Genomic DNA, 27,704 nt, shown 5'->3' with positions numbered 1-27,704 from the left:
GGCAGCGTCACCTTCGCAGCGGCTGTCGTCAGTGCTGTCGCCGGCCGCATCCGGCTTTTTCTTTCCGTTTCCCGACTGCAAAAGTGCGTAGTGCAGCCCAGCGAGGGCTGACCCAGGACTACGGCCCTAGCTGGCTCTTCTTTCCCTTTGGAAAACCCTGAGCAGCCCTCGCTTCGACATTGCCATCGACTTTGGTTAGTGTTTTTGTTTGGCGGACATTAGGCGCGGGTCTGGGTCTCGGCAGGGGGGGGCGGGGGGCAATTTCCAGTTGCCAACTCGGCACTCACTTGTTTGGCAATTAATTTGCCGGCGTCTGTTATTTCTTTTCCCCGGCATGAGTGTTGGCAATCTAAACACGGTTATTCGCTAATTAGCAAAAAACAAGCACACAGATACGATTCCAAACCCCCCCCCCCCCCTTCCGGATTCCGGGGTAGCCCCCAGAGCCCCACAGAAGTTGGAGTCGGAGCGAGGGCGACGGAACGTTACATTTCCCTGTAGTTGTTCCGTGTTTGTTTTCGGTAGGTGCTTGGCCTCGTTGCCATTTATTGGAACCCCCCAGGCCCCAGCCCCACGCCCCCAGCCCCCGCCCCACACCCACTTTGCTGGCTCCTTTTTTCCGAGCTCTCGCATAAAATTAGGTCGCCATGTAATTAGCTGCTGTTGCTTTAATTTTAGCACTTCAGATTCCTTTTTGCACTGCAATTGCATGGAAATCTTCAAGTAGGAAAATTCTAAATTCCACCCAAAGCAGCGGCACTTAAAGGGTGCAGAAAACGTGGCCTCTTCGGGCCTTTGAAACTTTCAAAAGAATTATTAATATTTTTTTGGTTAAAATTCTGTGCTGTGGGGGGAAGTTTTCTTAATGGCTTTGATTCCATTACGCATACGCCGCATTGTACGAAACTTCTAAACGAATATTCAAAACACTTGAAAATGTTTACTGGCAAAGCTATTAGAATATTTTCCAGCATATTTTAGTGGCTCGACTGCCGTCTCTTGGTTGTGTATTAAAATGCCAGAAATAATTTTCTAGTCGCAAAATTTTCTTAGACTTTGGCAGTCGCTCAGTGGCAGGGCAAAAAGGGGTTTCAAAAAAGGGGTACAAAATATAGAGAAAAATTTATATTTAAATGTTTCAAATATAGCAAAATCAAGGATATTCTCTAGTGAGCCTCAATTGACCCTCAAACAAACCTTAACTCTCGATCTTCTTCTCTGGAAAATTCCCCCCATTGAAAACCAGGGTATCTCTGTGTCGTTACCCCCTCTTGAGCTGCTTGTCGTTTTAGTTTTCTGCCGAGGTGTGGCTCGACTTGAGTTTCGTTGAGAGTTTTCGTTGCGTACACATGGATAATAAATATTTGCTTTGGTATTTCGATATGAAGTTTTATGCAGTCGGGGATTTTGGGGGTTTGCAAAGTCAGCACGACAGCACGACAGCACAAACAGAAGCACCGGAGGGAATCCCCGGTATATCTCTGCACAAAGCGCATAGTTCATAGGGAGTTCACGGGGGCCACACTCTCTGGGAAAATGCTTCAAATGCTTCGCCAGTTTCTTCCAGGCCAAAAGAGTTGAAACATATCAATTTTCCATATTATTTATGCATACACAATTTATGCTGCCATTTTTGCTAGAAGCTCGCTTTTCAATTTACTCAATATCGCACATGGCCATAAATCCCGCACATACTCGGACGAGTAGAGTGGAGCCCCCCCTAGAAATCAATTTAATTATGTGGATCCCTGATAACTTAAGCAACTTAATGTATTCTTTATGGCGGCCACATCTATTCAACTGCATTTTGAATATGCTGAGCGATGGCAGAGGCCGGATCAGAGGCCCTTCGAGCCAATATCATGAATAACGATGTAATAAAATACGTGATATGGAAACCAAATTCATCCGCCACATGATGAACTATGCGAGTGTCTGAGTTGTTGGGGGGGGGGGGGGGGGGGGGGGGGGGCTGTTGCACTGCTGGGGGGATAAGCCAGAGCCAACGCATAATTCTTGAGTATTTTCTGTGAATTAGCTGGCATTTCTGTGCCATAAACAGGGTCCTGGATCTGTTTTCTGTGCAGGAAATGCTTGCAACTTTGCAGCCACAAATGCAACGACAGAAATATGATGAGATAATGCTAGAAAATAATAGCTGTGACTACACAGAGGACCCCACCCCACCCCACCCCACCCTACCCTCTCTCGGCCACATAGGCTCTAAGCCCTGCTCATCGGGGGACACATCTCTGGTCAAAGTTGGTTGCAAAATTCCTCTTCTGTCCCTGGCATACCTCCTGGAATAACTTATGGACCCCCGCTGGGACTCCACACAGCCTGGCTCCAGGGCAAAAGTTGCGCTCAGTCTGGCTGCAAATCCTGTGACAGGCAGCAGCACAGACCGGACCCAGGCCGGGCCTCCCCCCCATAGCCCCCGATAGCCCCCAGGGGCCGGTCAAGTCCAAAGCGTCTGTGTTTCTGCATATGCAAAATGCAAAATATTCGCTTTAGCTGGAAGTAATTTTTTTGCTTTCGGTTTTAGACCAGCAGCCAGGCAGGGCATATAGATCTGGCCATAAGCTTTAGATATAGAATCTCTGCAATCCTGGAGAGCGATGGTATAGGAGCTTCTATTTGGGTTGCAGGCGAGCTCTAGAATGGATTTTTGGGAGGAGAGGGACACCTAATGGGACACCATGGAGCTTATATCAAAAGGAGTTTCTCAAGGCGATTCTTGAGTATATATTTAATTAGTTTTATATTTTTTTTTCTTATTTATTATTTATTCAATTTTCTTTTATTATTTATTATTTACTGTTGTAGTATTATTTATTTAATTTCTGTTTATTATTTATTTATATTATTATTATTTATTTACTAATTTTGTATATTATTACTTTTAGAGATTTATTTGTTTATATTTAATTAGTTATTTATTTAATAATATTAATTATTTTTGTATTACTATTTATTATATTATTTATTTATATTATTATTATTTATTATTTATTTACTATTTTCTTAATGTTTGTATTATTATTAGAGATTTACTCTTTTATATTTAATGAGTTATTTATTTATTTATTAATTTTTATTTATTTTTGTTTATTAATATGTATTTATTTATTTGTTTATTAATTTTTTTTTTTTTTTTGTTATTATATATATTCTTATTATTTATTTAGTATTTTTTTATTTATTTTTATTATTATTAGAGATTTATTCGTTTATATTTAATTAGTTATTTATTTTATTTATTATTTATTTTTGTAGTATTATTTATCTATTTTTTTTATTATTATTAGAGTTTTTTGTTTGTTTATATTTAATCAGTTATTGATTGTTTATTTTATTATTTATTAGTTAATTTTACTTTTTATTTTGTCATTTATTTATAATTTATTTATATTATTATTATTTATTATTCTTTGTTATTTATTTCCATTATTCCCCAGAGCACCCCTCAGTCGTGGATACCCGTCTCCCAGTAATTCTTATTTTATTTTCTGTTTACGTTGCTGTTTTCGTTTTCATGCAACGTCGCATTAGGCAAAATGCAAACCACTTTCCCAGTTTCCTCTCTCTCCCTGCCGCTCTCTCCCTCTGTCTTTCAACAACAACAAAAAACGAGTGAGGGGGCGGGGGGGGGGGGGGGAACAATCAAGAGCGGCAGAGAGAAATAAAGAAAAATTCTGCATAAATTCGTTGCAGAGCTTTCCCGTTAAATGGCCGCCGCTTCTGGGCTGTCAAGTTGGTTAATTTCTTCTCCAGCAAAGACTAGCACTCGTCCTCGGACAGCGGGCAGGCTTTAAGGACCCGAGAAGAGGGCTAATTTAATGCCTGGCACCGACAGCTTGACATAATGCCTCGATTACGCTGACACCAGCACGAAAGCACACAATCGGACAATCGGAGAATCGAACAATCAGACAATCAGATATATGCGAATCAATAAAGTGTAAATTGTAACATTAAATAGTCATTAGTGTCTAGAGCCATTTGACCGGAAATTAATCAAGCAATAACCGCACACACACACACACACGCAGGCACACACACACACACACAGGCACACCCGCAATCACGCAAAACCGCCCGAAAAGGGTTAATGTTTGGTCAAGCTTTTGTACATATCATTAAACACACACACACACATGCACAAGGGGAGGGGTGACCCCCCCCCTCACCCTCCTGATTGCGCCTTGTAGATATGTCAGACAAGTGACGGAAACTGTTTATTATTGCCCCACAGAACGGAAAAGGATAAAGGATGTGTCGGACCCCCCCTTCAGCGGGTCGAGGGGTGGTGTGCTTCGAGTGCCCAAAGAAATTGTCAAAAATATATTTTTGGGGCAAAAGTATGTCGGAGCATTGAATAAATACCATAAATGGATGATGCCCTTAAAGCCGGAACTGCTAACAACATCAAAATCCAAGCAGGCACTGACAACAGCAATTGTGCTCAAGTGGCAGCAACAAAACAAGTCCCCCCCCCCTCCACACACACACACACACACACCGACACACACACATATCCACATCCGGTGGCTAACTTCCGTGTGTCAAGAAGCGCTCAAGCATTCATTTATGAATTTTTATTATTTTTTATCTTGCCACATGGCCACTGCTTGGGGCTGCCTCTCCCTCTCACTCTCCCTCTCTCGCTCTCTCTGCTTGTTGCCTTTTATATTGTTTTAGAGAACAGAACCTGACAGCTATTGCTGGGCGAGTCCTGGACGACCAGATCAAAGACATGTTGAATGCAAACAAACTTTTGCGGCTGCACGCAATTAAGTTTTACGGAAATCGTCTATTCGGCATCCGATTTTAATTAAAATCGTTTTGTGTCAGGTAAACATGGCGGCTACAGGCCAGAGTCGGGGGGCGGGGGGTGGCCACGGACACACAACTTATTGAACTTTTGCGGTGGGGACTCAAAACTTGACAGAAGAGAGGCCCCATCAGAGCACCTCAGGCGGAGGGCAAGAGGTTTTCGATGTAAGTTGGGAGAGGAGGGGGCTCCTAGAGTCTTGGAGGCTCCAAGGTGCTCTGCCTTTTCTCTCAGTGCACCGGGAGTGCATCAGAAGCTAAACGCTGTCCGCTGATATTCATATATGTGCGGGTAAACAGCAGCCAGCTGAGTAGCGCCAAGCAAACACAAACACTCCAACAAATATGGCCACCCACAAGCACACACAAACACTCACACTCACACACACACACACACTGGCACACACACATATGTACATTCACGCGTTGATTTCTCAAAACCAAAGTCAGCCAGCCATGAGACCAACAACTAGCAACAAGCCAGAAGCAACGACCAGATGCGACTGTGGGCCAATGGGGGGGAGGGGGGGGCAGTGGCTACAGTTTGTGGCAGGCGACGCATGCCCTTGTCAACAGAGCTCCGCCAAGGGTTGGGGCAGGAAGAAGCCACAGATAGACAGCCATAAATATGAATGCATGCCCCACCGAATGGCGTGAGGGACAGGCACTGGGGGGCACTGGAGGCACTGGAGGGCTGCTGCTTGTTATTTACAGCCCGGTCTCGGTCTCGGATCTTGTGGCATAATTTAAGCACCTTGTTTAGCCACTGTTTATGGTGCTGCCATGTCACTGCTTTTGAGGTCATGAGGTCAACACACAATCGCACTTTAAATAATTTATAAATGCTACAAATCACAAAGCGCCGCATTCCGAAAGGGATTTACTTGTGGCACTCGCCAGGACACGCCCGGGCGATACTTACGCAAATCAACAAACAAATCAACGCGACAAAAGTCTGAAATCCTTTTTCGGTAGCTTCCTCCCAACGATTTCCAGCTACTGTCAGCAAAAGATACTTTTTTCGGGCGAACAACGTATGAAATTGTGAAATAAAAACCCGCCACCTCTCGTTCTTTTCGGTGTTTCGGTGGTGGGGGGTAGGGGGGCGGGTGGCATTATGCAAACAAGACGGAATCCTTGGCAGGCACTAAGAACCCTTTTCCCCCAGCATCCCAGTCTCCCGGCTCCAACGCGTGTCTGGTTCTCGCGCTTTTGAAGTTGAGAATTTGCAAACACTGGAACACGTCGAGGCCACCCGGGGGGGGGGGGGGGGGGGGGGGGGGGGGGGGGTCACAGGTGAGAGGTGCCAGGGAAAGCAGCTGCTGTGCGTTAACGAAGAGGTGTGTGTGCGCCAGTCTGGCAGTTATGATTTTCAAGTGACAGCAACGCACGCACGCACGCACATATATGCCGTAAGTATTTCTGAAGATGCCATCAAAGTTTATCAGCATTTAAAGGAGACACGGGGCAAAAGATACACCGACTAAGATCATTTTAAGAAGGCAGATTCCATCAAGCAAAAGGTAAACTAGACAGAGAAGTTCCCTTACCAGTTCCCCACCAGCTTCCAAGCCAGACACTCGCACTGCCTTCTCTACAGAGAGACACAGGGCAAAAGATAGCCCGACTAAGAGCCTTTTTGGGCCATAAATTCCACTAGTTATTCAGTAGTTATGCTTCCATGCCCGACACTCGCCCAAAATAAACATTAAAGCACTGCATTAATCGGCGTCGCGTATCGTTCAAGGCGGGCATATCGTATTGATCGGGAGGCCATTAAATATGCATTTGCTGATATCGTCTAAATCCGCAAACGAAAACAGCTTATGCGGTGTTTGTCGCCCCCCTCGAGGCACCCCCTTGGAGCCACCCCTCGAGCGTGTGTGCGGTTGACAGTCGTAAAGAAAATACATGCAAATCCGAAAAATCAAACAAGAAAAGGCACCAAGTCGCCGCTTTAGATACCTTCACCCGTCGATCGGCGGTCCCTGGCGACCCTGGCAACCCTCTCGGCATGGAATAGAACCCCCCCTGTTGAAAGGGTATTGAACCAACAAACAGAACAATAGAATTTAAATGATTTTAATGCGAGCATTGAATTTTATTGAAGGCATTTTCGGCGCCACACGGGTGTCCATATGAATACCAACCAGCCGGCGTTATTCCGGGGCCCCCAGGCTCTTCATTCGCACTGACAATAATAATAATTGTCAATTGCAGCAGCTGTCGCACGGGCCAGGGACCGGGCACGGGCACGGGCCTGGGCACGGGCTTTTTTCATATTCAATTTCAAATGAAATTTTCATGTGGATCCTCCCTATTCGGGCTTCATTTTGGTGTAAATTTCACGTTAATTCTAGGGCAAATCTCTGGCTTTTGTAGTTTTTATGCGAAGATATGTGCTAGGTTTAATCCCCTATACTTTGATTAGAAATAACTTCAGGCTTCAAGGCCTTGGGCGCCGGCATTTGGGCCGTGGCTGGTTCGGTCTGGCTTTAATTTCATTGTTTGTGTGCGGCCAGAGGCCCCGTGGCCTAACTGCATCACTTTGAGTGCTGTCAGACACCGAAACTTTGGCATAATGCAAATGGTAATGACATGTGCTCTCTGGCGAGACCCCAGACCCCAGACCCCACAAACAACGCACATAATAGGCACATAACAACATTATCATTAGCACAGCAGAGGCAGCACATTAAATTGCAATTGCTGTGCTTCCCCATCGGTAGAGGAGCGGCATGTAAATGCTTGTGTCTAATTGATTTTGTTGCATCGGGCGACAAAAGCCCCGTCCTTTCGACGGGCCACATGGCGTATGCGTGCCCTGAAAACGCATTTTAAAGCAGTCCTGCCGTTGCCCCCCACCCCACCCCTCTGGCACTGTTTGCTCACAAATTTCATTTTGATGAAGCCAATGTGTGCTCAGCAGCCGAGAGTTGGCCTTAAACTAGCTCAAAAGCCCCAGCCAAGTGGCTGGCCAGGTCCCCAACAGTCTCCCGGCCCGGCCCGGACAGACAGCCCCGTCATTAGCATATGTAGTTGAGGCTCCCCAACAAGACAAGCAAAAAACTGTACACCACTCCACGGCCACACCTACACGGCAGCACACACACACACACAGACACACACACACACTGGCAGGACCTTGGGGCCGGTTTGAGTTGAGCTGACAGGCGAGCTGTCAAAGCGGATTTTGGAGCACTCGCTGCCAGGTAAACAACAACAGGGCGTCGCGGCACGGCACAACGACCCAAAGATGCTCTTTCGATTGGGCAAGACGGCTTCAAGATGCTAACTCTCTTGGAACAAGGGTCAAAAGGTAAGAGTTTGGCTAGAAAGTGAGGCCACAAATGTGAGACTCTGAGGGGAAGACAATCTAGGGATTGCTAAGGGGAGAAATGGGAGAAATTAATGGCAAAAAAGTGGCTTATAGGTGTAGCAAGGCAATAGTAACCATAATTAGAGGTCGGCCATTAGCAGGGCGGCCACAAACAGCTCGCTTTGGTCTCTATCTGCCACTCCATCGATACACTCTGTGGATGATACCCATAGTTATCCCATAGCTATTATCGGTACAGAAATATCGGTGAGGCAAGAGTGAGGGCTTATCGAATCGGGCACTTTGGGCAATCAGAAAGCGCTTCTAATAAATACAAAAAATTCTAGAATAATTATAGACAGAGAATAGAATAGATATAATCCACTTGGACCCCGAAACAAAGCCCATAGCACACACTCTTTGAACAGCCTACACTTGTATATTATAAACCCTTAAAAGGCTATCAAAAATATCACCATAGACCCACTTAGAAGCTTAGCCAAAGGCATTGTTAAATCCCTGAAAATTATATACATTTCAGAGCTTTATGCATCCCTAAGATGCTAGCATTGAAATATATATATGATCGCTGGGGAATATATTTCAAGGAAATGCCATTAATAGTCAGCCATATATTTTCTACATATTTTATTGTAATGAAAGGCGATTATGTAGGCTGATAAATGCAGGATTATATGAGGAATATAATACAGTCTTTACTTTGAGATTCCTGAAACAAACCCGTAAAATCCCAGCTCAATAAAGCCTCCCTTTTCTGTACCCTCCACCCGGAAAATACCCACTGTTTTAGCAGTTTAAAAACCAATTAATATCTTCAAAAATTAATCTATATTTTTAGAAATAAATACCGTTATTTCCAGGGACAAACTAATTGCGAATTCCTCTAGACCCTGGCGCAGGGGAACGCATGAAAAAGCAAACACCTGTCAGGGGTTTGAGTGTTGGCCAAAAGGGTTTAACAACGTATCTCACTTGTTTCTGTTTCTGTTGGTGTTGTTGCTGTTGTTGTTGCTGTTTCTGTGGCGGTTTGCCCTTGGCCAAAAATGCATTGTTGTTGGTGGCTGGCGTCGCTGCGGCTCTGCGGCTCTGCGGACAAGCGCCTGTCCCACATTTGGGACCAAATATCTATGTATCTATGTATCTACGGGTGTATGCATATGCATAAAGTTAATTTATCCTAATGCAGGCAGGCTGGCAGGCAGGCAGGCAGGCGTAGGCCTTTGTCTATGAGTGATAAATGTGGCTAAAACCCGAGGAAAGGCGTGACAGGGCTCTCTGTTTACTTGGGACACCTTTTGCCTTGGAAAATATGCAAATCTTCTTTAATATTGTGTATTCAGAGGGCAATAAAGTCCTTCTTCTTCATCACCTCGGCGGGATTGCCGTCGTCGTCGACCAACAGATGGATGTCCGAATAGTTAATCTTGTCCAGCTCCTCGTAGATTCTATCGTGGAGGAACATCTCCGGGTACTGCGAGACATAGACGGGTATATTTCCCGGTTATATGGCGTGGATAGGGGACCTACCATTTTGGCCATTTTCCAGCATTCCAGGGCGGTTTTGTTGCGATGCAGGCGCAAGTTGCTGATGGCCAAATAGCCCCAGACATCGGGCACAAAGACCTCCACCTCGGTGCAGCGTGCCAGATACAGAATGGCCTCCTCCAGGCGATTGAGCTGTAATACAGCTCTCTACAGTTCAAGGACTCGTGGCAGGGTCTATGCTTACGTAGTAGAGGGCCAGGCCCTTGCCGTAGCTGACGAGGAAGTTCATCTTGTTGCAGTGCTGAGGACACTTGTCGTAGGCCTGGTTGGCCAGCTCGTAGTCGCCGCGATCGAAGGCCAGCCGGCCCAGCCGCATGACGCTCACCTTGAAGTACTCCCGCTCCTCCTCCTCCTCCTCGATGGTCAGCAGCTCCCTAAAGTAGCGCATGGCCTCGTCGTACCGCCCGCGGGTGTACTCCACATTGCCGTTGATGTGCGCCTGATAGTGGTGCTGGGTGGGGCATGGCATGGCCTTATTTACTGGAGCATTCCCTGTGCCAGGCTTACCATCAACTTTCCCGCCACACTTTTGTTCGTGGGAAACACCTTCACCTTGAACGTCTCGTCTATGTTTCGCTGGAGAATCTTGAGCGTGCTCGTCACTAGATACGCCTCGGTGGTCGTGAAACTCGATTGGATCTCGTCGAAGACCACCTCGGCAAAGCCGTAGGCTCCGATCCGGGCAAACGTGGTGAAGACCGGATAGAACTTGACGTGCATCATGGTGCTGGCGCTGCTCTGCTCGAACTCCTCGGGCAGGAAGAGCTCGAAGAGCGAGACCGGGGTGCCGGCGAGATTCTTTCGCGGCACTCCGTACAGATTCTCGAACCGCAGGCGCGTGAACTCCATGCCCGGCAGGTAGTCGTGCCGCTTGTAGTAGCAGTACAGCAGCACGTAGGCGTCCAGGTCGAGGGTGTTCTTGGCCACAAACTCCCGCAGACTGGCGATCATGCTGGCGTACGCCTGCAGACGCCGCTCCTCGTCCTCCGACTCCAGGTCCAGCATGTAGTCGATGTAGAGCTTGCCCAGGGAGCTGGTGGGGGGAGGGGTGTCTCGTGACTGAGTCGTCGTTCTCTGTTTTCGGGAGCTGGGACTCACGGAAAGTATTCGCCCACCCAGCCGCCGCCCACGGGGTTCCGGAAGTACCTCGAAGCCTGCCGGAACTTGGCGTTCTCCAGGCTGTTCAGAAAGTTGTAGAAATTGAACAGCAGCTGGTGGGAGTTGCTGTCCCGCAGGTCCTCGAAGATCTGGCCCGCCAGCTCGCGCTCTCCAATCAGGCACATGAGGCGCACCTCCTCCATGAGGTGGATCATGTGCAGCTGCTCGTACTCAAAGTTCACCACACAATTGCAGACGCTCTCCCAGCTGCAGGCGGCCAGCAGACGCTCGATGCGCTCCATCAGCTCCTTGTACATGTGCGTGAGCATCGCCTGAGGAGAGTCTAGGCCCTTGAGCATCAATCTAGAGGGTGGTGGGTGGTGCCTACCCTGAACTCCAGGTTCGTCTTGGTGGGCATGCGTATGTTGAAGTCGCAGCCGCAGATCTTCAGCAGCAGATTGTTGAGGTTCGCCAGCTGGCAGCAGAAGTAGTCCTGCCCCTCCGCCATGGTCCGGAGGTCCCGCTTCACAATGACCGCAATCATGTCCGATATGAGATCGTCGAAGGAGCGGTACAGCTCCAGCAACAGATTGTGATCGTCCTCGGCCTCGTTGAGGAACGTGTGGTCGAAGCAGCGCAGCAGCTTGGCCCTCTTCAGCAGGTCCTCGTTGTACTTGTCCAGGTTCTCGTTGCGCTGGACAATCGACTGGAAGAAGCAGATCTTGACGCTGGCGAACATGGGACCCATGTCCAGGGTGCCCCGCTTCACCAGGCTCTTCGTCGAGTCCATCGGGTAGGGATTCAGAGTGCTGGCAAAGCGGCAGTAGTTCACTGGAGAAGAGGCAAGGAATTGAAGGAAATGAAACCCCTGAAGGTAAAGCCTCGAATAGGTACCGTCTGGATAGCCGAATATGCTGGGATTGAGCACACCCTCGTACAGGACATTGGCTGGGGACTCGTGGTACAGTTGGAGCAGCAGTTCGTGGCTGTTGTGGAGCACGGCCGCCTCCAGGATGCGGCGCATCTCCTCGTTGAGCACATAGCGGTGCATGGAGTTGTTGACCAGGGCCAGGTCCGTGAATATATCGATGGCGTTGCTGCCAAAGTCGACGTCCTTCTCCCAGAGCAGCAGGCGGAAGACGCGCTGCAGCTTGACGCGGATATTCGTGTCCATCTGATTGAAGCTGTAGCTGCGGAAGGGATTGATGTCCCGCTTGATGTTCTCCCACACAATGCTCGTGTTCTGCTCGCTGATCACCTCCGACCCGAAGCCGTAGAAGGTGCAGAGCGGCACCACCAGCCGGTCGCCCCGCTCGTCGGGCACTCGCGCGCGGAAGGATATGCTGAGGCCCAGCTCGGCGGCCATCTGGTGCAGCACCTCGGGCACGTTGTACACCGACTCGAGGGTGACGAAGGCCAGGTTGGTGAAGTTGAACTCCTTGAGGATCGGCAGGATGGAGTACATGTGCCACACGGTGCAGGTGGTCGTCTGGTCCGCGCTGGAGCCCTTCAGCTCCGGATACAGATACACCGTGATGTCGCTGATGAAGCGACGCCGCTGGAACAGCTGCAGCAGATCGCAGTGGCCGCGCGACAGCATCTCCAGATGCCCCTCCGTGAAGCCCCCCTCCTCGGCGTCCCCCTCGTCCCAGGCAGGCTCTTCGGGGCGGGCACTCTCCTCGGCTGGCACGTCTAAGGGCGTGGCTATGGTGTCCCCGATCAGATCGGCCTCCTTTGGCCTCTCCTTCGCCGCCCTCTTGGGGAGCCTGGGCACCCGCCGGTAGAGCGTGATCACCAGGGGATTGTCGCTGAACACATTCATGTCCTCCATATCGTCCTGCATCACGCCCAGCGCGAACACAGGCTTCTGGATGGCGAACTCGTGCTGGTAGATGATCGTCTCCGTGGTGTAGCGCTCCTGCATCTTCTGCAGCGAGTTCTTGGCGTGGTACAAGTGCAGCTCCAGCGGGTGCTCCGACTCCGGCAGCATCTTCGTCTCGTTTAGCTGAATGTACAGGAAGACCCTGGGCGGCTTCGGCTTCGGCGGCACCAGGACGTCCGCCATGGAGCCCTCGTTGCTGGCCGGCGTTGCTGTGGGTCTCTGCTTCGAGACTCGCGAGGAGCGCACCACCGAGCCCTTGCTTCTGTTGGTCTTCTCCATTTGGTTGAATAAAATATATATTTAGCAATAGCTAGTGGAATATTTTCAGTGTTGAAGGGTAAGGCTTCGATTCCTGTGTATCTGTGGGGGGAACAATGTATCTGCTCCCATGTCCCACCCTTTTGGGCCCCTCCTTTCGGCCCTCGTTGGTGTATCTTTTTAGGTTTCTAAACAATAAACACTTCAACAAGTTGGCCCCCCCCTCCGCACTGCCATCGCGGCTCTTACTGCCGGCTTTATGGCTCCCAGACATACATATAAGTTTTATGAGACACGGTTGGGTCGTAAACCATATTTCGGCATTCGGGATACGGCATTCGCGATACGGCAAAGTGTTAAAAAGCGTGGGCCATGATGCGGCGGCGGCGGCGGCGTCTTGAATTTTATATCACAGCTGGAAAATTACATTTTGGCCAGACGACACCTTGAGATCTGATCAGACCTGCCCCTCCCCTTTATATGGATATCTGCAGAGCTCAGGAGATATTATTTACCATTTCTTTGTCCCAAGAAAAGAACTGGAACCGAATTGTTTTCCCCCCGAAAAACTAGCAGCAAAGAAAGTCAATTTATTTGATATAATTTCCATGCTCTTTGCAGCTCTTTTCTGGTCTTTGTTTTCTTCGGGAAATTAAACTTTTAACCAAAGTTTGCGCACACATCAAGGAAAAAAATAAGAGAACAAAAAATTAACACTTGACCTGTGACTTGTGCTCTGCAAATGACGGGGGGCGTGGTGGTGGGTGGGTGGTGGGTGGTGGGGCCGGGCATTAGGTAAACTTATGCCATATATTCCAATTTATTGCCTGCTCGAGGCTCGAAATGTTATTATACCCTTTTGTCACAGCTGAGAGGGGGCTATATAGGTTCTTGGGGATGTATGTGACGGGCAGAAGGAAGCATTTTGAACCAACAAAGAAGGTGTATCTGCATCTCTTCTTGATTAACTTCAACCCAGTTGAAAAATGGAATGTTACCTGGATTTCTGAGTATACGATTATATGATTCAATGATTCAGCCATCTCCCGCACCTTTAATCGTTGATCTGCCAGTACGAGATGGTGGATTTTTGTTACATTGTCCTCCGGGGTAGCCATTTCCGAGGCACCTAAGCGACGCCACCACGTTGAAACTCGCTAAAACCCATTGTTGAAGATCGCCATCGAAGGAGACGAGTCTCCGAACACAGCATCCAAGCGCTCTTTGATTGCGCTGCCCGATTTCCCTCCCAAAATTAAGAATCTTTGACCGATATGGCTATTTTTCCATTCCATCTTTTTCCACGCCCGCTTTCGCACTTTCGCAAAAAGAATCTACGAGTCCGATTCGGCTAAAATTGTGACAATATCCATCTACAAGAATGCCACACAGGTTAGAAAATCTCTTTTGGGATACTGGCACCATCGGCTGATTAGGCTAAGTTCGTCTCAGACCATCTTCGTATAAACCTTCTTCAGATATATGCCCTGGTTGTAAGGTCCAAAGATCCAGCGGCATCTACAACTTAAAAGACACCACAACCTAGTTACTAACCAATAGATATATAAATTGGGAGTTTTTGGTAGAGAAATGAGTTCTTTCTTCTTCCGACACGACTCCTACCTTCTCGATTTGCCTTTCATTCAGGACCAGGCTTCGATTCGCACAGGAGTGGCCGTTCACTGGATTGTATATGGGCGTATATTCGGTATTTTCCCAGTGTGGCCTTACATTTATGGCTTGTGAATATACACTACGACTGCTCTATTGCCTGATATACGCTATATAAAACTAATAAATGTTATATAGGGTTTATTATCCCATCGACCCACAAAAGCCAGTAGAAAGAAGGATTATTTCCATCAATAATAAACTCATTTTCCTAGGGAATATTTCCATACATTTGTCTGTTTATTACTGGGTATTTTCCAGTCGCAATGCCCTGCACTTCGAAGGCCTCCATATTTGTTTTAATGTGGGTCAGGCTTGAGCCTGTGGAATTTGCATGTCCGAGAGCCGCCCCCCGTCCCCCTCCCCCCGGGCCCACTCAAGATTCCGTGTGCGAATTTGTGGGGATCCCGCTGGGCTCCCCCCCAGCTGAGGCTCCAGCAGGCAGTGTCAAAGGAAAGAAAACTTAAAATGCAGCGCTGCCATCTTTAATATAACTTAATCCTTTTTGTGGGGGGGGGGGGGGGGGGGGGGGTGGCTATGCACACACTGCCCCTCACTCCCGCCCCCTCTCCCTCTCCCTACCCCTGTCGCTCTCCCTTCCCCCCTGTGTGTGTTGTAACTTGCGAATTATGGCGCTAATACCACTGTGTGCTTATGAGCCCGCTCTGCAGGCATGTGTGTGTGCGTATCTGTGTGTGTGGTGTGTGTGTGTGTGTGTGTGTGTGTAATGCAGCTCTTGTTACTTTAGCAAGTTGACTTTGGGGATCATCATTAGAGAGAGGAGGAGGAGGGAGAGGGAGTGGTTGCTGCGTTTGAGTTTCTTATGTTAAATGCCTGACGACGACGACGACGACGACGACGGCTTAGCTGCCTCGGCCGTGGCATGCCACAAAGGGAGTTATTTGTGTAAAGAATTTTAATTATAGTCAAAGATTAGTCCAGTCACAAATCGTAGACCTTGAGGGTTTCCATTGGCTGCCATTCTAGCCCCAAATCTGCCTCCTTTTTCCTGAAATCAAATCTCTTACCCTTTCAATCGTTTAGCCGAGATCTTTGGGCACAAATTTAAGCTTTTTCCAAACAAATATGTTTAATAACTCCGCCAAAGCCCTGGCTTTCGGTGACTTTGTGGCAGGCCACAAAAAAAAAGGCAATGAAATCATCTCCTAATCCACTGGATTTATGCGAAATTTAATTAAAAAATAAACAATAACTATTTTTCGGAAATTCCCTTTTAAAATTCCAATCAATACAGATCTGTATCTGTATCTTTTAGGCATCTAAATTTCAGCAGTATCTGCTGGCTGCAATGTATCTACCCCTTTGGCATTCAGGGTATCTGCTGGAGCAGGGGGTGGGGCGGTGGGGGGCAAAAAAAACATCCAAAACCGCAACAAAACCAGCTACACGCTGATACACAGGCCGGTGGGTGTACACGTACTCCACACACACACTGTACCTGCAGCCGTGACAGTGCCCCGAGTGTCAGAAACAGCAGCCAGTCAAGAGCCAGGCAAAAGCGAGGGCGAGGGCGAGTATCTCCCAGATACACACACAGACAGAGCCCGTTCCGGGAAGGGAGCTCTGCAAAACGGAATTTGCAAAATGTCACGTATGACGTTCGTTGGCAACTAAGAAGGAAATTTACCACTAAATGATGCCCAGGAAAGGGGGAGGAGACTGGTTGGGGGGGGCAAAACCAACCTCAGTGCTCGATGATGTGTAAAACGGAAGGCAGACAAGTTACGGCAAATTATGACAAAGTTTTCCAAATGCAAATGGCAAAAAATCCACCAAAAAGGTCTCCAAAGAGGGCCCCAAAGAGCCCCAGAGAGAGAGAGAAAGAGAGAGCGTGGTGGCTGTTTTTAGGGCTAATTCTGCTTTGAAAACTTTAATTTTGTTGTTCTCGCGATATCTTTGTTCTCCCCGGAAAACATGGTCTCTGCGCCTCAGTCGAGTGGACTCCAGCCGAACGAGTACGGTCTGTTGGCCACCATTGGCGGCATCATGGCATAGCCGGACCAGCCCCCGGCATCGTTCGCATTGGTCATGTATCCGTAGCTGTAATGTCCGTCCATGGCTGATTGGAGTTGCAGCAGCTGCTGTAGCTGTTGCTGGTACTCCTGCTGTTGCTGTGGCATCCCCTGTTGCTGCTGTTGCTGCTGCTGTTTCTGTTGTTGCTGCTGCTGCTGTTGTTGCTGTGGCATCCCGTAGCCCCTCTTGCTGCCCCTCGTTATGTTGGGGGCACTCGAAGTTGGTGGTGGACACTGAGGTGGATACTCGCTGAGTGGGGAGTGCGGAGCGCGGTTCCGCGGCGGCTGGGACTGTAGTCTGGTGCGTGTTTTGGGTCCGCACGATTGTGGATGCCGCGGGGCCATGTTCGGGTACCCCGATCCAGTCTCATGTTGCTGTCGCTGTTGCTGCCGCTGTTGCTGCTGCTGGACTGGTTTGTGCATCATCGGCCAGCGCTGCTGGGCGGCAGCCTGTTGAGCACCGACGGGCGCCTGCATGGGTACACCGTCCACCAGAACCGGATAAACACTGCCACCAAAGACGAGGCCGTTGCCATATATTAGCATCCCGTCGGGCGGTATTTGGGGGATTTTCTGCTCTCGCTCCCGCTGCCCCCGCTGCTGCTGGCTGCCCGCCGACTTCTGTGACCTGGACATGATTACTGTTCACCTGACGCTACTCAATTTCGATGTTCGAAACAAATACTATATACTGAAAAGCAAAAAGCAAGGCCTCCTACGTTCCCCCCTTCCAGGCGTGCTCATTAATATTTGCCACATGCCAGAGAGGGCGACGGCGACGTTTTGAAGAGCCAGCCAGTCGGGCAGACAGGCTTTTGTTTATGGCTGTGGCAGTCAAAGGATCTCAGGCCTTATCAGCACGTAACTCCCCTTGAAGATGCTGCCTGCTGCTGGTGGCATTTTTAATTAAAGCGAGTGAAGGACTTGAAGTGCGCTGCCTAGACGATGCCCGGAGATCCTTTGTTCCGAGGATTTCTCAAGCTAATCGTGATAAAAGTCGGCACAACAGTTTCTTGGCTACAATTTATCGCCCAAGTAATCTTTATTCAGACAAAAAATACTCTAAATATTGAATAAATCACGGAATTAGAGTGTTCCGCGTAGAACCCCTTCGATTGGCAGGCCTTTCTGGGGGGATTAGCAGGCCTTTCTGGGGGGCCCTTAACCTCAGTTCTCTCAAAGTTCTCTACGTCTTGCATCCAAAGGGATGCTACGCACATCGATGGATGGCTTTTGGATATCTCTCGGATATTTGGGTACAAAAAAACCCCCATTTCCCCATAGAGAAAGCCCAAAACTCGCATTAGAAACCTTTTGAATATGTGAAAACTGCCTCCATCGACCTTTCCTTCACCCGAAAAGTGGGGGGCTTTAAGTGTACCGAGATTTCAGTGTCGCTCTCCCACAGATACCCCAACATTCAGAGCATTTTGAAATTCCAGCAGCACAAAATTCAATTCGGCTAGCAATAAAAAACCCCACACGGAGACGAAAAACCCCAGAGCGTTCCCCCCAAAAAAAACAGGCAGGAAAATGGTCAACATGTCTGACATCGACTACGAGCCCTTCAATCCGTTCAACGTGGGGCCGCCCAACAGCGGCAAGCGGATGGAGTTCAAGATCCCCACCGCCGTCACGTATCCGCCGCCGGTGTTTGCCGTCGTGCCGCAGGACAAGCAGGGCTACATCAGGCGGTCCGTCTCGCAGGACTCGCAGCTGGCGGCCAGCTCCCATCTGAAGATTGGGCCGTCCAGAATCGGGGAGGTGAGCGTTTCGAGGGCCATCAAGGAGGAGATGGCGGCGGCCAAGCGGCAGGCGGCCTCCCTGGACGAGGAGGAGCGCATCGATGCGGGCGGCATCTCGAAGATGAAGCTGGCCTCCTCCAGGTCGGGGATCGACTCCAAGTCGAAGGTGTCCGTCAAGACGCTGATGCCGGTGCGGACGAGGCGGCAGGTGGCCCCCGGCGACGACCAGGCCAAGAACCGTTCGATATCTGGCTCCAGTGTCAGCAAAAACGGGAGCAGGGTGTCCTGGGGTCGGGAGACCAAGTCCCGCTCGAGTTCCCCCTCCAAGCGGAGCAGCATCGGCGCCAAGCGGAGCGGCACTCGTTCCCAGTCGAGCACCGCTTCGTCGAAGGCCTCGCTGGCCCGATCGTCCAGCAAACTCAAGCCGAGGTCGAGCACAGCCTCGACCGTGACACTGACGGGCAAGGTGTCCAAGCAGCGCTCAAGGACGGACTCTGTCAAGCCCTCAAGCTCCAAGATCAGGTCCAAGGAGGAGTCCAGGGTCTCGCTGAAGTCAAGGACTAGCAAAAGGCCCTCAGATACTGTATCTGTGCGCTCTCGCACGTCCAAGACTGGGCATAAGCCCACCGAGACGGCCTCCCAGCGCTACATCAAGGCCAAGGCCACCTCCGAGACCTTGTCCCAGCATTCGGTGCAGTCCAAGGTCAAAGAGGCCTCTCGCTCGGCCTCCAAGTCGAAGACCCACCCATCGAAGGTCTCGCTGAGGGCCAAAGTCAAGGCTGCCGTCCCCAAAATGAGGTCGGCCAAGGCCCTGGCCGAGGACACGTCTTTGGTGAGTCGAGCCGCGGCGATCACCGAGCGCCTCAAGGCGGGCAATGAGGACAACTTCCGGCGCTACAGCTCGGTGATCCACAACCACTCGATGAGGGTGCCCGAGAAGCAGTTCCGCGAGGACCGCATGTCCTTCTGGTTCCAGGACGCAGTGCTGTCCTAGGCAATGGCTGGCCCCCGCCCCGCCCTTCGCCCTCGGGAAACCTCCGCAACATTCCGCAATAGTTTACGATTTATTTATGCGAATCGAATCAATATAAATAAATATATACAAATTAGCCGTAAAAAGGTGGGCGATGGTTTATCTAACGGGGTTTTGACCTGGCCCAAAGCATAACCTGATTTGCGGTCCAGACTCTTTTTTTTTTTTTTTTTTGAGGTGCATTCAGCGCTAAAAATGTGCGGTTTTGAAAGCTCTGGGCCATAAAAAATGCTTTAAAAAAATATAAAAAATAAATGTGCTTAATTTAAAAAAAAATATATATATTTGCGACTGTAAAACGAAGTTGGCTTAAACATTGATTCAGGCGAAAGCGAGTTAAAATATGCAAAAAGATTATAAATGGTCTAAAAAAAAAAAGTTTTATGGCTGTGTTTTAATTACAATTATTATTTGGAGTAAATTTTATAAATATAATAATTAAGTATTAATTACAAAAAATGACAAATTTAGCGAAGAGTTTTCTACGCTTGAGGGCGAAATAATAATTAAAAAATCTCAAAAATGACATTTAAATTATGAAATATTTAATTAAAATTCGTAAGGGACAACCGTGTACGGTTTAGCCGACTCTTTTTGGCGGTGCATTGTGGTATTTATTGCCGGGGCAGCCGGCTAATTGCAGCAGCAAAAAACGTCGGTTAGGTGCTGGCCTAATCAGCGTCAACATTTGGCCAAGAGCAAAATTGCACGGCGGCCCGTGCTTGGGTTGTAACAATTATAACAAATGCTTGTGGCTTTCATTTAATTGCATGTCAATTTGTAAGCCTCTCGGCCTCTCGGCCTCTCGCGGTAAGTAGGCCACAATAAATGAGGAGTCGAGAGTCGGCGGCATATTTATATGGAAATGCGGGGATTTTTATGCGAGCACTTCCCTACAATGAGGGAAACAACTGCAATAATGGCCAGGAATGGCCCAGAAATAACAACTTTGCTAAAGTGCAAAAATCCAGCCACCGCCCAAAAGGGCTCCGAAATGAAACAAAACGTTCAGAGAGGGAGAGAAAAATATATTTAATACGAAAAGTTTTGCAATAACGGAAATGAAATGGAAATGGACGCCCGCCAATAGACATAAATGTGACTCTGTGTGTGTGTGTGTGAGTGGGTCACTGCAGGATACAAATAGGACACGGCACCAGGAGCAGGCCGTGTAAAACAAAAGAACCATCGCATACAATGCAAAAAAACAGAGAGAGATCTCAAAAGTAAAACCAACAAACAATATCCGCAAAAAGCAATTGCACAAAGGCACCAGTCCAGTCCATAAAATATTAAAAACTATACAAATACTAGACACAAGGTGGCGGAGATACTTGCATTTACCTGGGCCTTTCGAAGGGGCCTGAAAGCCGAGCAATTAGTTGGGCGGAAGGACTCTCTTCTGGGGGGAAGGACTCTATAATTGATGGAGAAACTCTGCAGAGTTTGTTTTCCAACCACAAAACAAAGAGGATCCCACTTGGGATCCCCCTTCTATATTTACTGACTATATTTTTGGAACATTGCTAATTTCGTACAAGTTTGAATGGTCGTAGAGCCGACTGTAGTAGTGGAACTTCTCTTCCATTTTGGTCATATCGCGCTTCACTCTCTCCCTTAGTCCCAGCTTCGGCGCCTTAGAGCCGACTGTAGTAGTGGAACTTCTCTTCCATTTTGGTCATATCGCGCTTCACTCTCTCCCACAGTCCCAGCTTCGGCGCCTCGGTGGCAGCCACAACATTGGCCTCGTTCCCGCTTTCCTTCTTGGTGGTTGTCGAGGGCTCTTCCACCAGGCTGGGATCGAGGATCAGGAAGTTCTCCTCAGTCGAAGAATACATCCATTGATTGTCTGATTTTGTTGGCTTCTCTGCAGCTGGCTCGAAGTTTCCCGCGTAAACGAAGAACAAGAACAACACGATCAGAATTATGGCGCCGAAAATAAACTTCTTCGCTTTGAGGTTCTTGAAGGATACGATCTTGTGGATCTTGATTTTTAGTGATTCGAGCATTTTCGGTTTTTATTTGCTAAAACCAAACAATTGTTGACTCGATTTGTTTTTTGGGACAACAAAAGTTAGGAGTATATCAGTAGAAGCTTGGAATGCTTTGTTTTTTTGAAACTTATGTTCGTTTTTAGAGCTCCTTTCTGTTTAAAACTCTCCTCTTTTCGACTATATTGTATAAATAACACCTCATTGATGTACCTTTCTAAGGTACACTCCTTGCAAACCACTTTAAGCCCTTGAGATGTGGCCTGGAGAGCAAGATAAGGAAATGGCCCTACCTGCTAGACTCTGGCCAACAAGCTGCTCCTTTATAAGGCTATCCTGACGCCCATTTGCAGAAATAGACCTAATCGAACCTCTGAAGCCGATTGGTGCATCCGTAACTGTGAAATAGCCCAGGACCTCAGGGTCCCCCCTCATGTCATAAACGATACCAGTTACCAGATAGAAAGTTACGCAATCCCCCAGACGTTCTGTCCACTACCATTCCCTCAACCTTCCCCACAGGAAGATATAATTTTCACCCTCTAAGCCGTCCCCATTTTGATGTCTACCTTGATGGCCCACATTTTCTTTTGCAAAATCTATGTAACTGAATATTTTCATTGACTGTTACACAACATAATTGCAAAATAATGCAACAATAAACAGCATTGCTGGGAGCCCTGTTGGTGCTTTTCAAGTATCTGGTATCACTGCAGATACATCTTCTGGCGACCACACAATGTGCTCCAACAGCGAGAAAAAAAGAATGTACATATTTGTGTCTCCAAAACAATTTTCGTACAACAATTTAGTGAATTAAATTTAAAAATACCTCTAAGAATGCTTAAGAAGCCTGTGAAAAAAAACTTTACCTCCAAATACGATAAAAAAAATATCATCAGCTACAGATATTCTATGTATAGCCGTAATAAAAGATATTCTCCAAAAGATACTAATTATTTATCGTACAACATATTAGGGAAATACCCTTGAAAATGCTTTTAAGAAATCTGTAAAAATCTATAGAAAATATTCCTTAAAAGATAGTAATTATTTTTCATACAACAGACTAGGGAAATACACTTGAAAATACTTTTAAGAACTCTCAATCTGTAGAAAATATTCCCCAAAAGATACTCATTTTTTCTCGTACAACCCCTAAAAATACTTTAAGGAAATCTGTAAAGAATATTCCTGATTTCTTGTACCACAAATTATTGAAATACATTTGAAAATGCTCTCAAGAAATCTCAATAAATCTGTAAAAATATCTAAAAAAAAAAAAAAAAAAAAAATATATGTCCCGGAAGATAGTAATTATTTATGGTAAAAAAATTAATGAATTCAATTGGAAAATTCTCTTCAAAAATCCGTAAAAATCTGTAGAAAAATATTCCCCAAAAGATACTAATTTTTTCTCGTACAACAAATTAGTGAAATACCCTTGAAAATATTCTTAAGAAATGTGTAAAAATCTGTCAAATATATTTCCCAAAAGATAGTAAATTTTTCTCGTATTAAGTGAAATACCCTTGCAAATATTCTTAAGAAATCTTTAAAAATCTCTCAAAAATACTCCCCGACAGGCAGTAATCATTTCTTAATTAAAGCTCCCTTTTACTTAAGGAAAGCCACCTTTCGCTCAGTGATTCTGTGAGCTGTGCAGAAGCACATTCATGCAGATGATCAAACAAAACCCCACTAATTAATTACTGACCAAAAGGGGGAGGGGGGGCTGGGCACTGAATCAACACTGTCTTGCAAAACACACACTTCCATCTGTCGCAATGCAGATATTAGCAAACACACACACACGGCAGACACTCGAAGGTGCATGTCTTTTTGTGCAGGACACACACTGCGTATGCGTAATAAAATTGAATTAACGCATTTTGTGGCACACATGTGGGCGTACCATAAGGCTCCCTGTTTATTGGTCATAAATTTTGAAGGCAAGTTCCTGGCACACAAAACTGCCAAAGGGCCTTGTCATGTCGTCCGATGATTTACTTTTGCAATTATTATGATTTCCATTCACCGACAAAAGGCGTAATATTAGAATAATTGTCCAAAGGAAAGTGTTCTCTCAATAGAACTCGACCTCGAGGCCAATTTATGTTTGGTCGCCCTTAATCAAGCAAGAGTGCAAAGTCCTCGGTATTCAATTGAATTTGTCGAAAACCGAATATGGCAAAATGTTATTAGGTCTGCGCCTCGGGGGCCAAAAGGCAAAACATGAATCCGTGTGAATGTGCTCTTAATTGAAGAGCCTCTCGACAGAGGAATACCCACTAGCCAGTGGAGGATGCCCGGCCCTGGGGAGACACGTGGCATAAATTCATTTAAATTCATTGAATTTAATTTGTAAAAAAAAAAAAAAAAAGACTACAACACTTTGTGCAACTTTTCCGCTTTTCTATCCACGTTTTCAATTAAGTCTAAATGCAGTTGATTAACAAATTCAATTTTCATGCAGCGCGGTCGAGCGGCAGCGACTTGCATAATTATCAGACGCGGCATTAAAACATTTACATTATCCGCAGCATTATATATGGCCGTTGTTGTTGTTGGCGTGGCGTTAAAAATTAATTCATAATTTGCATAATGATAAATGAAGAACGCTTTTGAACGGACTACGAATCGGGGCAAAAGTGAATTTTCAGGAGAGCAGAAACCAAGTCAACGGCAAATGATTCATGGTCCCCCCCCCCTCCCACATTGTGGTGCTCCCAAGTCGTCGTCGGCTCTGATTTCATAGTGAAAGTCAACCCGAGTCATTTGTCGTCATAACTTTTGTCATTAAAAGCAATCCTGGCGCGGAGACTGGGCGTGGCATCACCAGAGCTACGTGCTGGGGACAGACAATGGCGTAGAGGAGGCCCCCCCCCCCCCCCCTTCCCCCCTACCCGTCTGTGTATACATTTTTCATAACATGCTAAATACGAGTATGCGCTCTCCCTCTCTCTGTCTCTGTCGCTCCTTTCTTTCTTTCTCTGCGGGCCGTGCAAGTCACGTTCCTTAATATGTCTTTGTGTGTGTGTGTGTGGCAGGATAAGTGTCCAAGTCTACGACTTTGCCTGTATGGGTGTGTGTGTGTGTGCCTAACACATTTTTAATTTATTTTCTTGCCACTTCTGTCAGGGAAATACGCACACAAATACCAAGAAAGGAGATCGGCTCTCCTTAGAGGCCGAAGATCTGAATACTCTGCCGATTAATCGAGGCTAAACGATATATTCCTGACATTTAAGAGCCCCCTCCCCAAAAAAACCAAGTTTTTGCCTCAAGGAATTCTTTTTAAAGGATCTTTTCCCTAAGGCCCAATGATCTCCTCATTTCTAGGCCTTTGATTTCCGCTTTTTGGCCAAATATCGCCTCTCATTTGTTAGTGTATTAAAGAGTATATGTGTTTCTTTTCTCCCGTTTGACTGTCGGTCTTAGCCGCAGCCTCAAGCAGCGGGTTAAGAGCCCTTTTGAACCCTCGAGTGCCGGTCAGGAACAGGCTCAGGCTCCGCCCCAGCCCCAGCACCAGTCTGAGTCTTAAGTCTTAGTCCCCGAGTGGTGTCATCCCCCCCTCCCCCCCCCCCGCAATGAACAATGCACATTTTGCTGTCGCCCCAACGGCGTGAGAGTCACAAAAAGATGCCAAACTCCTAAATACTTGAATAAAGGGAAAACTTGCCATCAAATTATACAAATTTCAAAGAATTTCGAATGTTCGAATGGACCCCCCACTATATCATGTTAACCCCAATTAATCCCACCAAAATAAGAGGGAAAAAAAGGAAAGCAAATACTAAAACCAGATCAACTAAATAAAATTCCATGCCGAGCCGTAATCCCTTGAAATTAATTTGTAGCCAGTGGTTCGGTGTCTCGGGACTCCGTAGTCGGGTCTTACCATTCCGTTGGCCATTTTAATTGGTTTGCGAGCACATAAGCCGGCCATAAGTCGCCCAGGTGGGGCCGCAAAAGGGTTGGAATTGTATGTATTTATACATTTGACTGTGTTCAAGATGCAGTTGGTGGCAGGCCTGGACATTTGTGGCAAATGGAAGGCGCTTAAGATTAAAAAGCGTCGCCTGGACTACAACCACAGAGCAAACACAAACACAAACACAAATACAGATGAGAGGGCAGGAGAGCAAATGAGTGCTCTGAGGGGCAGGAAGAGAGACACAAAACAAATATATGTACTGCAGGCCAAAGGCAGGCGGTAGTCGGCGAAGGGAATACCCTTGGAAATAGGTCTATAAAAGGCTCCTCCCTTGTGCTATCTACAGGGTATACCAGTGACGACCCCAGCATCACGTAGCCGCCCACATGTCCAAAAGCAAACATTTTAAAGTTCAAAAGAAGGTCCTTAACCTGCTGCCGGGGGCGGTTTCCACTTGCACTCACGTACATCAGTCCTTCAGCTGTGCTCCCCCGCCCCTGCCCCTGCTCCCGTGGCAGGGATTGTGGCTTTGTGATGTTGCAACTGCTGATGCTGCAGCTGTGGGCTGCTAAATGAAGTGAGTGTCAACGCAAATGCAAACAAATGGGAAAAACGCATAAAGCGAAAAGCAAAAGGCGTCGCAAATCAACAGAGGACTTCCATCAAGTCAAGCTCCATCCGTCCCCCCCCCCCCCCCCCCCCCCATCCCTTCCAGACGAACGGGGTCAGTGCTCTGGGACATGAGTCCCATTTTTGTGTTTAGTTTTAATAATATTAATGCACACTAATGTGCACAACAAAATATATATATTTAAACATTTTCCGGCCACAAAAGGGGTTTTAATGGGTTCCCTGGAAACTCCACTTTTGATTGATTTAGGGCGTTGAGTGCTCAGAGGATTAAAGATGCCTAAGCCGGGCTTAAACTGGCGACACTTGAGAGCCCAATCAACCGCCGATTGTCAAAGGGAATAGCCTACGAATGGCAGGGATTATATATGATATAACAAATGAATTAATAAACCTTTGGGGAGGCTTCTTTGGAAGCTCTGAGGCCACTCTACTCCAGGAAATGCCTAAAACTTTTCCAACACACTTCTGAGAACTCCTTTTTGTGCATTCGGCTTATATGCCGGGTCTAATGGGTAATTATTTTTTGCTCCTTACGCTTTTCCATTTCATTAGTTGCCTCCAAAGTCGCTCTTCAAACAATGCCAGAGCTTGAGTGAAATTTTTAATTAAGAAGAAAGCAAGCAAAAAGTGGAGCAAAGACTTCGATGAGTGGAGTGGAGCCACCGAAAAAACTTGGACTCCAGTTTCGGGCCATTTGTTGGTTTAATAAACTTTATTTTATGCATTTTGTCCGCTTGCCGGAGCGGAACTCGCTTTTCTGTTTGCATTTTGCTCTTTGAATTTTTATATATATTTTATATATATATTTTTTGGAAAGCTCATTAAGCGCATTTGCACGCTGCTGTGAATCGATTAAAAGCAAAAATAATATTCATTAATCGCATAATGAATTTATATTGAATTAATATTAAATTTAGTTGCCATTATCATGGGCCTGGCCCAAAGTCAAATACCAAAAAAACACACAACAAACAAAAGCAACGACAATGATTAATTCCATCTACGGATGGCCGCTCTGGATTTTGTGCTCCAACGCTTTGCTGGATTAAAACATCTGGCTTATTGCACACACACACACACACACACACACATTCATGAATAAATATTAAACAAAAATATACATAAGTTTCGAATTGACAAATTCTTTTGGAAAAATATATCATTAATATGGGCCGAAAATTGCATTTAATTCAAAGGAATTTTTCGATTAGATTTGAATGATTTTTTGCCGAAATTTAGAGGAATTTCATAACCGATTTGACAAGCTTAATAAATATTGTTTTGCCCCCCTCGACTAAACATTCCAGGGTACATTTTGGGTCCATAAAAATTGGCACAAAAATATTGCATTTAATTCAAAGGAATTTTTCGATTAAATTTGAATAATTCTGTGACGAATTATAGAGGAATTGACAAGTATTATTTTACCTCCCTCGAAAATACATTCCAGGGTACATTCCAGGTCCATAAAAATTGGCCGAAAATTGCATTAAATTCAAAGGAATTTTTAGGTTAGATTTAAATAATTTTTTACCGAATTATAGAGGAATTTCCTAGCCTAAATATCCATTAATATTATTTTACCTGCCTCGAAAATACATTCCAGGGTATATTCCAGGTCCATAAAACTTGTCCGAAAATTGCATTTAATTCAAATGAATTTTTCGATTAGATGTGTCGAATTTTGTACGGAATTTTAGAGGAA

The 27,704-nt window shown here is 46.7% G+C and overlaps 3 protein-coding genes across 3 annotated transcripts; 1 reads left to right on the top strand and 2 right to left on the bottom strand.

The window, feature by feature from the left end:
• Positions 1-9,028: 9,028 nt before the first annotated feature.
• On the bottom strand, positions 9,029-12,920 carry LOC6589203. The gene is made up of 7 exons (XM_002014657.2): positions 11,711-12,920; positions 11,205-11,647; positions 10,817-11,148; positions 10,226-10,751; positions 9,903-10,169; positions 9,701-9,850; positions 9,029-9,644 (listed from the first exon to the last, which is right to left on the bottom strand). Exons 1-7 carry the CDS (start codon positions 12,879-12,881, stop codon positions 9,510-9,512), a joined length of 3,024 nt encoding a protein of 1,007 aa, XP_002014693.2. The 5' UTR covers positions 12,882-12,920; the 3' UTR covers positions 9,029-9,509.
• A 3,567-nt stretch (positions 12,921-16,487) lies between these two features.
• Positions 16,488-17,346, bottom strand: LOC6589204 (putative uncharacterized protein DDB_G0294196). The gene has a single exon (XM_002014658.2). It carries the CDS (start codon positions 17,294-17,296, stop codon positions 16,577-16,579), a length of 720 nt encoding a protein of 239 aa, XP_002014694.1. The 5' UTR covers positions 17,297-17,346; the 3' UTR covers positions 16,488-16,576.
• A 722-nt stretch (positions 17,347-18,068) lies between these two features.
• On the top strand, positions 18,069-19,524 carry LOC6589205 (platelet binding protein GspB). Its single transcript, XM_002014659.2, has one exon. It carries the CDS (start codon positions 18,194-18,196, stop codon positions 19,397-19,399), a length of 1,206 nt encoding a protein of 401 aa, XP_002014695.2. The 5' UTR covers positions 18,069-18,193; the 3' UTR covers positions 19,400-19,524.
• The last annotated feature ends 8,180 nt before the right edge of the window (positions 19,525-27,704 follow it).

Source organism: Drosophila persimilis, unplaced genomic scaffold (genome assembly GCF_003286085.1).
Source record: "Drosophila persimilis strain 14011-0111.01,24,50 unplaced genomic scaffold, DperRS2 tig00000191-arrow-pilon, whole genome shotgun sequence".
Classification (NCBI taxonomy): Eukaryota; Metazoa; Arthropoda; class Insecta; order Diptera; family Drosophilidae; genus Drosophila; species Drosophila persimilis.
This window is presented reverse-complemented; position numbering and strand designations above follow the sequence as displayed.

Coding starts and splice junctions, on each gene's coding strand:
- LOC6589203 (XM_002014657.2), bottom strand. CDS start 12,881: ATGGCGGACGTCCTGGTGCCGCCGAAGCCGAAGCCGCCCAGGGTCTTC. Junction 11,648..11,710: donor CATATTCGGCTATCCAGACG/GTACCTATTCGA, acceptor CCTCTTCTCCAG/TGAACTACTGCCGCTTTGCC. Junction 9,645..9,700: donor GCTGGAAAATGGCCAAAATG/GTAGGTCCCCTA, acceptor TATGTCTCGCAG/TACCCGGAGATGTTCCTCCA.
- LOC6589204 (XM_002014658.2), bottom strand. CDS start 17,296: ATGTCCAGGTCACAGAAGTCGGCGGGCAGCCAGCAGCAGCGGGGGCAG.
- LOC6589205 (XM_002014659.2), top strand. CDS start 18,194: ATGGTCAACATGTCTGACATCGACTACGAGCCCTTCAATCCGTTCAAC.